Here is a 15,378-nt window from a genome sequence, read left to right as displayed (position 1 = left end):
CAATATCAAAATGGATGAACAAGGTAAAATGAACAGATATGTGTGATTAGTAGGGGTTGGAGCTTCTGGTTACCCCACGATACAATACGATTTGATTTACAGGTTGCTTCCTGTTAAGTTTGGGTAACTGGAGGACGTGACTAAAGAATGTCCCCAAATGAATAGGAAGTGACTCAAAATAAACAGAAAGTAACCTGTAATTGCTCTAAAACGAACAGGAAGTGAACATTAAATGCCCACAAAAGACTGGTTGTGTATGTTCTGGTTTCAGTGCCATTGAAAGAGCTAGAAGTCCAATCCAGTCAAAATGAATTGGATGTCTAAGGCTGTTAAAGGCAGCCAGCGATCCAACATAGATATTATTGTAACGCAGGTTTTTTTTTTTTGCAACAAATTATAAACGAATTTAGGACTAGTAGGTTCCTCTACGTGAGCTCAGTAGAGTGAGTAAATTGAGTGTTTTGTATTGCCACCTTTAGTGTTGAAAAAAAAATAATTCTACATATACAAAAAAATAAACATTCAACACATACACACAAATTACAGTTTCGATTAGGGCAATAATCAATTCACTATTTTTGATTAGGGTGCACCCTTCCAAATTAGAATGTTTAGGAAGTACTTTTCAGTCTAATAGGGATTTCTTAATTTCACACTATTGAACCAAAAAGTGTGGCACAATTATGAGCTTCCATTACCTTTTTTTACCGTAGGAAATTTGTTCCTACCCTTGTTCAAAAATACACATATGCACTTGTTCTGTCAAAAATGTCCTAACTAAAAGGTATGCAGCTCGCAGCTGACAGTTCCCAGGATATTAAACAAGGCAAGTCCATAAAAAAATTGTCAAAATCCTGTCGATGTAATGCATAGTGTAATGCTCAATGATGAGGTATTAGTTCCAAGCTTTTGGTCCTACCACACCCAGGGAATGCAGCAAGGAGGTATCCAGGTTATCTCACTCTGGATCCAAATGGGTAGCTTGCCATCAACTCCAGAAAGATGGTCCAATGTCCAATCCGACACAAAGTTGAAACAAGGTCTAAGAAAAAGAAAAAAAAACTGACCGATCTCCCGGACCGTGTTTTGAACACAGTTGGGCCGTGTTTTGTCGATCCACGCGGTGGTCTTGCTGTTTTTCTTTTTTGTTGATAAGCTCTTCAGGTTGTGTCTTCACTCGCATTTGGGCAGTTCCGTCTGTCTGTTTGCGTTGCCGTTCAATTGTGTTCTGCAACCTATCCTTGCTCGGGGCATGCGAGTAATCTTGCCACTTGCGCCCACTTGCGCCCCATACAAGGGCGGGACTTCCTACCATACGAGCTACTAATAGGCTGAATTGTTGTTGGCAATCGTTTATTTTTCTCTTTCAATAATTTGATAAAAATAATTCCAATTGAATGTGAAATAATATATTTTCGCAAAATTGATAAAACAATGAAATACACAATTTTTGTGCACTTTTTTAATGTGGATCACATTATTCTAATGTAAGATTCTGGTAGCAACATTTTGGTTCCTTTTTAAAACGATTTATCGATTATTTTTTTGGGGTGGAATCATATCAATAAACTTTTGCGCTACAAAGCATCGTGATATATCACTTTTCGATATATTGTCACACCTCTAGTGATTATATGTGAATAAATGAAAATATGTCCCTATAGTAAGATTCATTCATTTTCCATGCCGCTTTTTCCTCACGAGGTGCTGGAGCCTATCCCAGCTAACTACGGGCAGTAGGTAGGGCACAAGGAGACATACAACCATTCACGCACACTCATACCTACGGACAAATTAGAGTGTGCAATCAGCCTACCATGCATGTTTTTGGGAGGAAACCCACACAGGCACGGGGAGAACATGCAAACTCCACACAGGAAGGCCGAAGCCCGGGATTGAACCCTTGATCTCAGAACTGAGGCGGACGTGCTAACCACTTGGCCGCCAAGCCGCCAGCAATTAATAATCTTCAGTATTATTATATGTGTAGTTAATTTTAAGACCGTAAGGCCCATACAATATATCGTTGTAACATTGCCATCGCAATGCATACATGTGCAATAGTTTCATCGCAGGACGTGCAATTGTTTTCTGTTTATTTTATTTTAATGAAAACCTTTGTTTTTCTTCATAAAAGCAGCAATTGTGCAGAGACATGACTTCCTGGATTCCTTTTATATACACCAATCTATATTATGACGGTATTATATGAACACTTGGGATTACCCGATCACATATGTTTGCGTCAGAGTCAGAGTCCAAGTCACCTGATTTTGAGAATCTGCCGATACGGAGTCCCGATCCAATACCGAAAAGAGTTTGGGGGTTTTTCCGCTTTGACGCTCACGCTGCTGAGAACAGCCTCTCACTTACACAATGAATTAGTTGCCACAGCACACTTCACACTAGGCCTGAACGATATTGGAAAAAACTATTGTTGCGATTTTTTGGGGGTTTGCGACATATTGCGATATTATATTGCGATATTAAAAAAATATGAACATATTTTTTTAACGACATTTCCACTAGATGACTTAGGTGTTTGGAAAGACTTTGGATGATTCACCATGACCACAGTGTACAGTGATCCCTCGTTTTTGGTGGGGGGGTTTTTGTGTGTGTTCAGTGTATTTATTCAAATTTAGCATTGAAAAGATATACCCATAGGATTTTTTTTCCCCAAAGTATGATTTAAAAAATGTATACATATTATATATTATTATATATTTTAATAAATGGTTTTTAAGCACTTCAAATGTAATAATTATGATCAGTTTTAAACATTTCTGTACCACCAAATCATTTTCAAACAAGAATAAAGTACTGTAATAGAAAAATGCTTGGCTTTATTAAATGCTTCTGCTTACCTACCTTGGCTGTGATTCCTGGAGTGACATGTAGAAATTACAAACTCCTCAAGATCACTTCTATTGTTTATTGCCACGCCATAACATGTCCGGCTGCCTCCAATGTCTCGAAACAACACACATTTATTCCAGCGCGCGCTTCCTTTTGCAGCCACTATTTAACAAGTTAAACGATGATTGACGTATGAGGCGCATGTGAAGTCGGCTTCTCTGGCAAGATCAAATACAACCATCTGTCAACATCGTTAACTTTAATAAGCGAGTGCCACAGTGACTAAGGAACAAAGAACTGGGAGAGGGAGGGAGGCTGTGCGAGCGCATGAAGTTTGTGGGATTAAAAAAACAAAAAACAAAACTATAGCTCATCCTTGCCAACTGACCTATCAACACAGACCTCATGGCCTCTGTTGAGCCAATCCTAATTTGAGTATACGCGAAGCCGAAGCAACGCATCGTCCTTGCGATGGGACTATTGCGCATGCGCACATCGCGATGGCGATGTTTAAATGATATATCATTCAGGCTTACTTTAGACTGTGTACTAATCTCAATGATGATTAACACATTTGTGCCTTTGATAGTAGAGCTATCGAGGCGTCTCTGGCTAGATCAAAGCTACAAACCTGTCAATCATTGTTAACTTTTAGGACCAAACGCCAGCTGCACTGGTGACCTTGAAAAACTGTTTGGTCGCTCTGAATTTCAGGAGGAAGCGTGACAGGCTGTATGAGCATGAAGCAGAAAAACGTAAATATATATTCTTAATCAAAAACGCGATCCTTTTCACCCGATTTGACTCCTCTGAAAAATTGTGCGATCGGCCCGATTTCCGGTCATGTGATTGGATCGTGGCATCTCTAATGAATACAAGGTGGTCATAATGAATCAACCAGTCTTCCCAAAGAGAGCTATTCAAGTCTGGTGAACATTCTTCTAGTTTTAATATCGCAATACAGTATATCGCAAACCCCCCGAAAGGCGCAATCTCAGTTTTTTTCCTTTATCGTTCAGCCTTATATATAAACTCCCAAATATTGTTTGTTAACATATTATTTTGCATCACTCTTCATCGCTGCAAAAAAAAAAAAAAATTGAAATATTTTAGTCAAATAGTAATTATTTATAAAACCTAATGACAAACAACGTGTTTGTATCTTGTTTCTCCAGTATACTCCTGTGCTCTTCTTAGAGATATCCTCCTACAAGGCAGGCTTTACATCTCTCGAAATTGGCTGTGTTTCTATGCCAACCTCTTCGGCAAAGATATCAAGGTACCGTACGGCTGACATACATTCATTGACTTTATCAAAAGCGTGACTTCCAATCTGAATGTATTTCATCCGAAGTAATTGTAATAGTTCCGTGCATACCTGGACCAGCTATGTTCTTTGTCTTTGAAGCGATGCATTGCTCAGTTTTTTAGCCCTCATTTCCTTGAAACTGAACGTCTCCTAACATTTTTGTGACAATAAGCTCCTTATTCAAGCAGCATTCTTTACATACTGACTTAGATAAGAAATGCCTCTTGCCCACTTTTCTTTCCTGACTACAAGTGCTTCTACTGCTACCATGCTACGATCGATTTAGACTACTAATAACAAACAACAACAAAAACTTTTTTCATTCCTGCCTTCATCATCTCCTCTCCCTCCACTTGCCATCATCTCCTCTCCACTTGCAGGTGGCTATCCCTGTTGTCTCTGTGCGGTTGGTGAAAAAGCACAAAACAGCGGGCCTGGTGCCCAACGGCTTGGCTATCACCACAGACACCGGCCAGAAGGTAAACACACCCATCACAGTCACAGTGAATTTAAATGCTTGTGCTGGTTAGTGCACCGTGTCCATGTTTTCCGGTGCGAGGTGTGATGGAAAGAACAGCGCTATAGATAGCAGCAGCCTGGAAGTACGCTCAAGTGGAGACACTTTTTTCCAACAACAGAGTGACGCTTAACATTCACAGACTCCCAGTACAGTGATCCCTTGCTACTTCATGCTTAAAAATTCGCACCCTTAGTCCATTGCGGATTTTTAACAATAAAACAGGCATGAAAATCTCTCACCTTTCGGCGAAATTCTCCGTTTTGAAGTCAAAAAGGGCGACCTACGTGAATTGCGTAGATCCGAGGAGAAATTCTTTTTGGGAGGAGGAGGGGGGGGGGGGTCGGGAGGTTTTATTTAATTATTATTATTATCATCATGTGATTAACTTAGTACGTAAACTGAGCACTTAAGAACACAGTCAGCAAATCCTTCTAGATGCTTCGCTGACGAGAACCAATCATCGGCCCAAGCTGCGTTCCATTATTCCAAACGCGCGCACTCCTTACTCGTGTACATGGAGTGCTCGGAGAGCCTTCGGTTGCATTGCAAAGCAGCGAAAACAAAAAGCAGGCCTTATCCACATCGGGGCAGACCAGAGCGCAGCATACACACTTGCCTGTATTTGCCAGCAGATTGAATTTGGTGAGTAATGGTTTCAATCGTTTTCACGTTTTGCAATATAAAAAAGTTACTGCCATTCGTTGCAGCTTGCGTTGAACACTGCCAGAGCTAGCCAAATCTCCCATGAAAAAAAATAGCTCCCGTTAAATTGGCGTCAAGCTTGTGTATTTAGCGGTAATATAAACGAAGAAACACACTGTTGAGTCAAATTAAGCGGCATTCTCTCGGATGGAGGGGGCGCCTCACATCGTTCCCGTCGTCCGCCGGAGACGCGTTATTTTCGGCTTGGATTTGAGCTGACGGCCGGTGTCGGCACAACAGCGGCCCGACGAGTGGTGGGAATGAGTCCTGCTTCTTAAAGCTTTTCAGAAATACAGGGATCCCTCATTTTTCGCGGTTAATGGGGACCAGAACCCGCCGCAATAAGTGAAAACCGCGAAGTAGCGCACCCCCCCCCCCCCCCTCATTTTTTTGTGCGTGTTCAATGCATTTATTCAGATTTGCATTGGAAAAAAGATACATATATATGACGTTTTTTCACTTTTTTCACCAAAGTATCATTTATAAATGGTTTTCAAGCACTTCAAAATGTAAGAATTATGATAAATTTTAAACATGTTACTGCCCCACCGAATATTTTTAAACAAGAATAAAGTAGTTAGAAAATGCTTGGCTTTATTAAAAGCTTCATAGTGAGTCTACTCAAACCCTCTCAGGCTTTGGTAAACGGTGATTGGCACATGTGCAAAGTTTTTCTTTTTATATATATTTTTTTGTTTGAAGCAACTTATTTGATTGAATAATAAAGACACAAATGTCTTAGCCAAAATGTGGCCCAAACGCAAAACATTACTTAAATTGAAAAATTTGTTTCAATCAAGAAAAATAGTTTTCAAATGCTTTTTTTGTCTCAAATTTATTATTGCAATCAAAAACATTTTTTTTTTAATTGAAGCTACTTTTTGGGATTAAAAGTATATACTGTATTTTGATTGAAGCAACTTTGTTTTTGATAGAAGTAACTTTGTTTTTTGATTGAATAATAAAAACACAAATCTAACTCCATCGTTATTGAGTGAGAAAGAAATTAAGAAAGCTTTAAAACTAAAAGCCACCGGGGAGTCTGTTTGTTTTTTTAAATATTTATATTTCATTACATAGACATGCGTCGTAGGGAAGGGAGATTGAGGGATAAAAAAAGGAGTTAGATGAGGCTGCTAAAGGCAGTGGATACCTCATCAGCTGGGTGAATAGCAGACCTGGTAAGAACAAGTTTGCAAGGATAGTTGGGTATTAAATCCAATTATAAACACAATTACAATGTTATTTTTCTATAAGATTTTTATGTCATTGCTTAATTAATCATTAGGTGCTAGAGTTGTTAAGTATGGATAATAATGAAATAATAGTTTTAAGAAAACTGTGCTGTTGGTGGCTCAGTGACCATCTGATGTGGTTTGTTCTCAGATGAACAAGTTGAGGAAGGAAGTTTTGATGCAGACGTTGAAGGAAGAAAAGAGGCAGACTGACTGAGTGACAGCCAGAAAGTGTTGATGACAGTTTTGATTTCTATTCACTGTTGCCCCCTCCCAATTAAAGTATGTCACAGTCGCAGCCAATTATTATCTAAAGCTGGTTAAAATTTAAGTTATGTTGTTTTAAGGTGTATTAAATACTTGTTCATGTGCCCCTTTTGATCTACCAGCACCCACCCCTCCACCGGTCTCTGCATGGCCCTGCTCAAACACAGTGTGGGTCGACAGAGCTCAATATTTTGTCGGGGTGTACAATACAGTGTACTGGAACACAGGCCCGGAGTGACTAATCGGGAGCTTCTGGACGATTCCAGAAGGGCCGGCCGGCCAGATGGGCCGGTCCGCGTTTTATTTAAAAAAAAAAAAAAAAAAAAAATTACACTGTTATCATTTTTTGTTTGGTATTTATTTATGACAGTGTCACTGAGTATAACTTACATTCTGTTACCGCTGTCCCTGTGGGCCGTCTTAAAAAAAAAAAAAAAAACAGTATTATTTTTTTTTCCAGACTCATCCTCACGTGTGCAGACGAAAAATACAGCATGCAGCTCCGCCCCCTAATTGTAGTCTGTATTGAGCCAAATTAGCTGCTATCTCGGTGCTCGGATGGATAAAAAGAGCAAGGGTGGCGCTGAAAAATAAGAATTAAAAAGAGAAAAGCACTCGTGAAAGAATCGGCAAAATGCGCGAAAATAGCTAATTTTTTTCATGCAACGACCTTGCTGCCTCAAACTACAGAGGATTACAACGAAAGTGGTAAGGCCAGATGGCGAATAAAATGCAACTTGCACCGTGTGATACGACAATATGTAATTGTGGAAACTTTGGCTTCTTGTAGCACCTCACAAGGGATATGTAGCAGCAAGCATTAGCCATAATGAACACACCACAGGTGCAGAGCTGGAAGGTAGGATTGCCATGTCGTTCAGCGAGTGAACATTAGAATTAATATAATCAATTACGTGGCGTTTTTAAAGTGGAAATGGAAAATGGATAATAGTATCATTAGAAGTTGTTACAATGTGCAATACGTATTCTTTATTTTTCATATTGTTATGTTGCTATGTTTGTTTTATCTGTAAGCACTCATTTTGTTAATATTTGATGTTGCAGAAAAGGTCTTATTTATTCATTTATTTTGGGGCTGCCAAAATTATCGCGTTAACGGGCGGTAATTAATTTTTTAAATGAATCACGTTAAAATATTTGACGCAATTAACGCACATGCCCTGCTCAGACAGATTTAAATGACAGTACAATGACATGCCCACTTGTTAATTGTGCTTTATGGAGTTTTGCCGCCCTCCGCTGGCGTTTGGGTGCGACTGATTTTATAGGCTTCAGCACCCATGAGCATTGTGTAAGTAATTATTGACATCAACAATGGCGGGCTACTAGTTTATTTTTTGATTGAAAATTTTACAAATTTTATTAAAACGAAAACATTAAGAGGGGTTTTAATATAAAATTTCTATAACTTGTACTAACATTTATCTTTTAAGAACTACAAGTCTTTCTATCCATGGATCGCTTTAACAGAATGTTAATAATGTTAATGCCATCTTGTTGATTTATTGTTATAATAAACAAATACAGTCCTTATGTACCTTATGTTGAATGTATATATCCATCTTGTGTCTCATCTTTCCATTCCAACAATAATTTACAGAAAAATATGGCATATTTTATAGATGGTTTGAATTGCGATTAATTACAATTAATTTTTAAGCTGTAATTAACTCGATCAAAAATTTTAATCATTTGACAGGCCTAATTTATTTTTCAAATGTATCATTTAATATAGTTTTTTTTTTAAATCCATTTTTAAATTTGTTCAAAATATGTTGTGTTGCACTTGTTAAAATAAAGCCACCTTGTTAAACAACCATGACCTGCACTGAATTGGAATACACAGAATTACAGTACACGGCTTTAGAGAACACTGAACTTAACACGTGTATGCATAATGACATAATTTTAAATGAGTGGGCCGGTCTGAGGCATGAAATTCCAGGGCCGAAAATGAGTCCCACTCCGGCCCTGCTGGAACATATTTCCTCCACACCCTTCTCACCTTTTTAACCCCTGACCCATTTTCATGCCTGATAAAAAAAATAAAAATAAAATACAGTATTTTATTCAAAAATGTTTAGATAAATGCATATATGGCGGAAAACACTCAGGTGACTTGAAGTTCCGCTCTGAGACCCTCAATCAGGCCAACTTTCAAAGTTGTACAAAATGCATGTGTGATACATCATTGGAAAGCTTAAAATATCAATTTTGAACAGAAAGGCATTAAAAAAAAAAAAAAAAAAAAAAAAAATTTAAACAGCAAAACCCTAATTGGAGGCGAGACCACGTGAGAGCAGAATTAAAGACGCCACGATTTTAACGAGATATTATCGTGTACTTACCTTGTTTCGATCCAAAAACTCCATGGGCGTGTATCACCGGGTGTCAAGACACAGCTGTAAATGGCCACAGCCAGATTTTTATTTTATTTTATGGGTGAAACATGGTGATATAACAAGGGTGGTCGCGATGCAGAAATCGCAACAACAAGGAGTGGTTGAGATTGTCTTTTTCATATAGTTTCTCTTTTAAACGTTTTTTTTTTTCAATTTATTTTTGTTTGGATCGATTATTTATCATCTAACATATCAGGGAAAATGCGACAGTAACAAAAAAATACAATTAAGCGATAGTTATGAGGTAGATATCCGTGACTTTTTTACAGACGCCAAATTGTTCATTGTGACGTAATTCATTTAAAAGTTTAAAATATGCAAGTGAATAATTTTTTAAAGTCATTTTGGTTCTTTAAACTAAAATTTAGACATCAATTAATGATTCTAAGCTAAAAATGACAGACACTTTGAATAATAAATATAATTACTTACCTTCTTTTTATGGCTGGTTTGAAACAAAAGCGGTTGCGCGACGTCTGTAAACCAGGGTTTTCAGGGTAAAACGGACAAATTAAAAATAGTTGGGAGGCATAGTGCGCCATGAATCTGCTTTGGCAGCATATAGACATATTGTTCTATCAAACACAACAGTTATTTTGGCTTGTCTTTTTTTATTATACTTTAGGGGGGAAAAGGGAGAAAACATGTCTTATATGTGTCTTTTTACGATGCTGTTAAATCAGATTTTTTTTCTCAATGTAAATAAGCTCCGCCTCTACTTCGCGGATTTTGGATTTTGCGTGGGCGTTCCCCATTAACCACAAAAAAGAGGAATCACTGTATGTCAATAAGTTAGCACAAATCAGATTTTTTTTTTTTTCCTATGCATATACAGTGGGGAGAACAAGTATTTGATACACTGCCAATGGGTTTTCCCATTGGCAGTGTATCAAATACTTGTTCTCCTCAACTGTATATAAATACATATATATATATATACATATATATATATATATATATATATATATATATATATATATATATATATATAAATAAGGGCTGTCAAACAATTAAAAATTTTAATCGAGTTAATCACAGCTTAAAAATCAATTAATCGTTAATAATCGCAATTCAAACCATCTCTAAAATATGCCATATTTTTCTGTAAATTATTGTTGGAATGGAAAGATAAGACAAGACGGATATATACATTCAACATACAGTACATAAGTACTGTATTTGTTTAATAACAATATATCCACAAGATGGCATTGACATTATTAACATTCTTTCTGTGAGAGGGATCCACGGATAGAAAGACTTGTAAATGCATGTTGGGAAGTGGTGTAACCATGAGTGTGGTGTGTGTGGTGGCAGCAATTGATTTATCTTCTCTGTACTGGGACCTAAACAGGGTATTATGAAAAAAATCAACTCCTGTCATTCTTCCCTACGTCACTTCCCACAATGTTTCTAGTTGTTGTGGGAGAGATGTTAATGCTATAGCCAGATAAAAGCACGGCTCCAATGTCTTCTTGTATCTACTCGACTCAATTGACGCTGTCTCTTAGCTCTTTATGTAAGTAAAATGATGCCATTATATTTACATAAGGTACATTATACTTACATAAACTTCAAGTCACCTGAGTGTTTTCCGCCATATATATTAGTGCTGTCGAATTTATCGCGTTGATGGGCGGTCTTTTTTTTATTTAATTAATCACGTTAAAATATTTGACGCAATTAACGCATGCACGGAATGAACCGTTCATGCGTTGCCTCAAACAGTTTACAATGACGCCATTTTAGCACAATGAGAGCGAAAAGGCAGAGTAATGCGAGTGGACACAGACGTTCATTGGACTGCGCCTTTTATTGGCTTAAGCTTTGGCAAATCTTTCACAATACATAAAAATATTGTAACGATTTGGGGAAGAATGACAGGAGACTATCTTTTACTTAACACGCTTAATTGATCACAACGCAGATCATACGGTATACCATTTTCAGCCACCACGGACAGTCATGATTGCCCAACTTCCCATCATGCATTTGGGCAGAACAGATCAGTCGCTACAGTATCATTTAGTGAAAGCACAACAATAATAATATTCTTATCTCTCACAGGAGACAATCTTTTTCTTAACAAGCTTAATTGAACACAACGCAGAACATACTGTATACCATTTGCAGCCGCCACTGAAAGTCATGGTTGCCCAACTTCCCATCGTGCATTAAGTCGCTACAGTATCATTTAGTGGAAGCATAACAAAAATAATGTTCCTATCTATCAGATAAATAATGTTCACAAAAAGAAAAGTGCTCAATGCAAAGAGAACTGACATTCCCAATCAAAATAACCATGCAAAATTCACATGAAACTTACTTAGACTATGCCTTGGCTAGATCTGTAATTAATTTAAAACTCGCCATTGACACCTTTCGGTGTATTTCAATCACTACCTTAAGTAGTTAAAGACACTAGTTTATTTTTTGATTGAAAATTTTACAAATTTTATTCAAACGAAAACATTTAGTGGGGTTTTAGTATAAAATTACTATAACTTGTACTCAAATTTATCTTTTAAGAACTACAAGTCTTTCTATCCGTGGGTCCCTTTAACAGAAATAGTGTTAATAATGTTAATGCCATCTTGTGGATTTATTGTTATCATAAACAAATACAGTACTTATGTACAGTATGTTGAATGTTTACGTCCGTCTTGTGTGTTATCTTTCCATTCCAACAATAATTTACAGAAAAATATGGCATATTTTAGAGAGGGTTTAATTTGCAATTAATTATGATTAATTATTTTTAAGCTGTGATTAACTCTATTAAAAATTATAATCGTTTGACAGCCCTAACATATACAAGAAAAATATGATCACTAAATATTGTTCATATGTAAGTCAGGTAAGTGAGCTTACACACAAAGCAGCAACATTCTAATACATATTAGAAAGCCAAAGCTTCTGCTGCATACTGGCTGAGCTTATGAGGATGAGGATTTGGGAAGGGATTTTGTGTGTATATTGAGGGGGGTGGCAAGACACTCTGTAACATGTCGAGCCAGCACAGACGGATAGTGTTTTGATGACCTAACAGGCCGGACGTACTGGTTACATTTCTCAGCTCAGTATGGAGTTTGTTCGCACAAAGACGGATAGGATCTGGTCTGTGTCAATTCTCAAGTCAACCAGGTTATAGTACTGCACAATTTTTAAATGAAAGAAGACTATTTCTTGTCAGTTTTTTGTAAAAAAAAAAAAAAATATATATATATATATATATATGTATATATATACAGTGCCCTCCATAATTATTGGCACCCCTGGTTAAGATGTGTTTTTCAGCTTCTAATAATTTTTTTTTTTAATTCAAATAATATGGGACCTTAATTGAAAAAAAGAGAAAAATCCAACCTTCAATACAAGTGCATTTATTCAGTGGGGGAAAAATCCCACATAAAGAAATAATTATTTGACATCAAATAATGTGTGTCACAATTATTAGCACCCCTGGTGTTAATACTTTGTACAACCCCCTTTTGCCAACAAGGAGTATCATGGGACCAAAGCACACGGTCCCATTTGTAGCCTGGGACCGTGTGCTTTGGTCAGATGAGACCAAGTTTGAGTTTTTTGGCAACAAAACTCTTAAGTGGGTCTGGCGTGCCACGAGAGATGCGCATGCTGAAAAGCACCTCATACCCACTATGAAGTATGGGGGTGGGTCAGTGATGCTGTAGCGCTGTTTCGCTTCCAAAGGCCTTGGGAACCTTGTTAGGGTGCATGGCATCATGAATGCTTTGAAATACCAGGACATTTTAAATCAAAATCTGTTGCCCTCTGCCCGAAAGCTGAAGATGGGTCGTCACTGGGTCTTTCAGCAAGACAATGACCCTAAACATATGGCCGAATCTACACAGAAATGGTTCACCAGACACAAAATCAAGCTCCTCCCATGGCCATCTCAGTCCCCAGACCTTGTTTTGTTGGCAAAAGGGGGTTGTACAAAGTATTAACACCAGGGGTGCTAATAATTGTGACACACATTATTTGATGTCAAATAATTATTTCTTTATGTGGGATTTTTTCCCCCACTGAATAAATGCACTTGTATAGAAGGTTGGATTTTTCTCTTTTTTTTCCATTAAGGTCCCATATTATTTGAATTAAAAAAAAATATTAGAAGCTAAAAAACGCATCTTAACCATGGGTGCCAATAATTATGGAGGGCACTGTATATTTAAAAAGCATTTTTGAAACATGCTGATATGTCAACAAAAACCAAGAGCTTGCAGTTGGGGATGGGCGCATCTCCATTTTACAATGACCATGTTTAGGCTTTTGTTATTATGAATCTCTTCACATGTGACACATTGCTTGGAGGTGGTCTGAATCGCCACGCAAAAAGATCAGATATGACAAAAAATTAGATTTGTGCATTAAAACCTGCAGTCTCAACATAGCCATAGTTATTTTTGAATTAATTCATTCACACAAGGATGCTAATTTTGTATTTGGTTTAAGCACACAACACAGGAACCATTTCTTATTAATACTAATAACGATGAAATTAATCAACACCAACATTTTTAGAACTCCTCTCTGGGGCATTGAAGACATAAGATAATAAAATTATTCCTGGACAAGATAAGTTATGGGTGTTACAGTTTCGAGTACTTATTAATTTTATTAGGTAGAATAAGCATTTAATCACAACGAAAGCTTAGAAAGATAGTAAGTTGTGTTTTCATCATGAATTAGAGTTACAACAATACTTAACAGGATCTAACACAATTATTATTTTTTTTCCCGAGATGTTTCATAATAGGACTCTTGAGTTTGTTGTCGTGAAAATGAACTGTGTTTAAAAGTCTGATTGACCCTTTCATGTACGAATTATGATATTTCTTTTCTTTAAATGTGTTTACGACATTCATACAGGACAGAGGTCTCAAACGTGGGTCTAATTGCGGCCCATAGGACAATATTTTGTGGCCCCCATTTGACATCCAATTGTATGTATTTGTGTTGCCTGTACGTATTTTGCAGTGGGCAACAAAAAAAATTGATAAATAATTTCAAATACAATGAATGAATTAATTGAATGACCCATTTGTGGGGAAAATGAATCGTAATAATTTCAAAAGAATTAAAAAGGGGGGAAAGTGCAGATTAAAAAAAGCTGTGAGTTAAAAGAATAAACCATTCTTAATAAAATAAAATTTTAAAAATAAGAACTTCAAAAATAAATTTAAAAAAATATTGTAATAAAGTGAAAAAAGAATCAGGACAGATTCAAATAAGTATGTCCCTTGGTATTTTATTTCTTTATTTATTTTATAAATCTCTTGTGACCTCACATAGCTCTGTGGTTGCCATTGCCGTTGCTGGAAGCGATCAGCCCCCTCTTAGTTGAAATGGATTGGACGTCTATTGCCGTCAATAGGTGTTCTCAATTACAATTTCCAGAGGTGGGTAGTAAGACGTCTAATGTACTGTTACATTTACTTGAGTAACTTTTTGAAAAAATGTACTTCTAAGAGTAGTTTTACTAAGCTGTAATTTTTACTTTTACCGGAGTAGATTTGTGGGGGAAAAAAAAAAAAAAAACGCTTTAAAAATACTTTGGGCTCCACAAGAGTCGTTACATTTTTCCTCTTGTTTTGTACATATTAGATTTTTTAATTTTTTAAAATTTTTTTATTTAAAAAAATTTTTTTTTGTTTTTGCCAGCGGTGCCAGGAGTCGAGCCTTGCCTGGTGTATTGCCGGTGTAGCTCTACCGATTTCACCAATGACACGTCGCAACAATAATCACATGACTCCATTATGCCAATCAGACGCAAACTTTTCTGTTCTATCTTCACAATAGTCCATATAGATTACTTTGTATTCAGAATAAATTCAACAAAAATCCAACAAACAATCCAACAAAAATATATAAGCAGTTATTCACAATTTTACTCATTACTTCAGTATTCTTTTCACCAAATACTTTTTTACTTGAGCACATTTTTTGGATGACTACTTTTACTTGAGTAATATAATTATGAAGTAACGCGACTCTTTTAATTTCCCTTTTTAACTATCTACCACAGCAGCTGGGCTAGCA

At 36.8% G+C, this 15,378-nt stretch overlaps 1 protein-coding gene across 4 annotated transcripts in view; it reads left to right on the top strand.

Annotated features, from left to right (window-relative positions):
- The window catches only part of gramd2aa (GRAM domain containing 2Aa), a 71,935-nt gene that overhangs the window by 39,871 nt on the left and 16,686 nt on the right, over positions 1 to 15,378 (top strand). For all 4 annotated transcript variants that reach the window (XM_057834285.1, XM_057834261.1, XM_057834279.1 and 1 more), the window contains exons 5-6: positions 4,035 to 4,138; positions 4,549 to 4,647. In XM_057834285.1, coding sequence (XP_057690268.1) covers positions 4,035 to 4,138; positions 4,549 to 4,647 — 203 coding nt within the window. The remainder of the gene's footprint in view (positions 1 to 4,034; positions 4,139 to 4,548; positions 4,648 to 15,378) is intronic.

This window comes from Corythoichthys intestinalis, chromosome 1 (genome assembly GCF_030265065.1).
Source record: "Corythoichthys intestinalis isolate RoL2023-P3 chromosome 1, ASM3026506v1, whole genome shotgun sequence".
NCBI classification, from domain to species: Eukaryota; Metazoa; Chordata; class Actinopteri; order Syngnathiformes; family Syngnathidae; genus Corythoichthys; species Corythoichthys intestinalis.
This window is presented reverse-complemented; position numbering and strand designations above follow the sequence as displayed.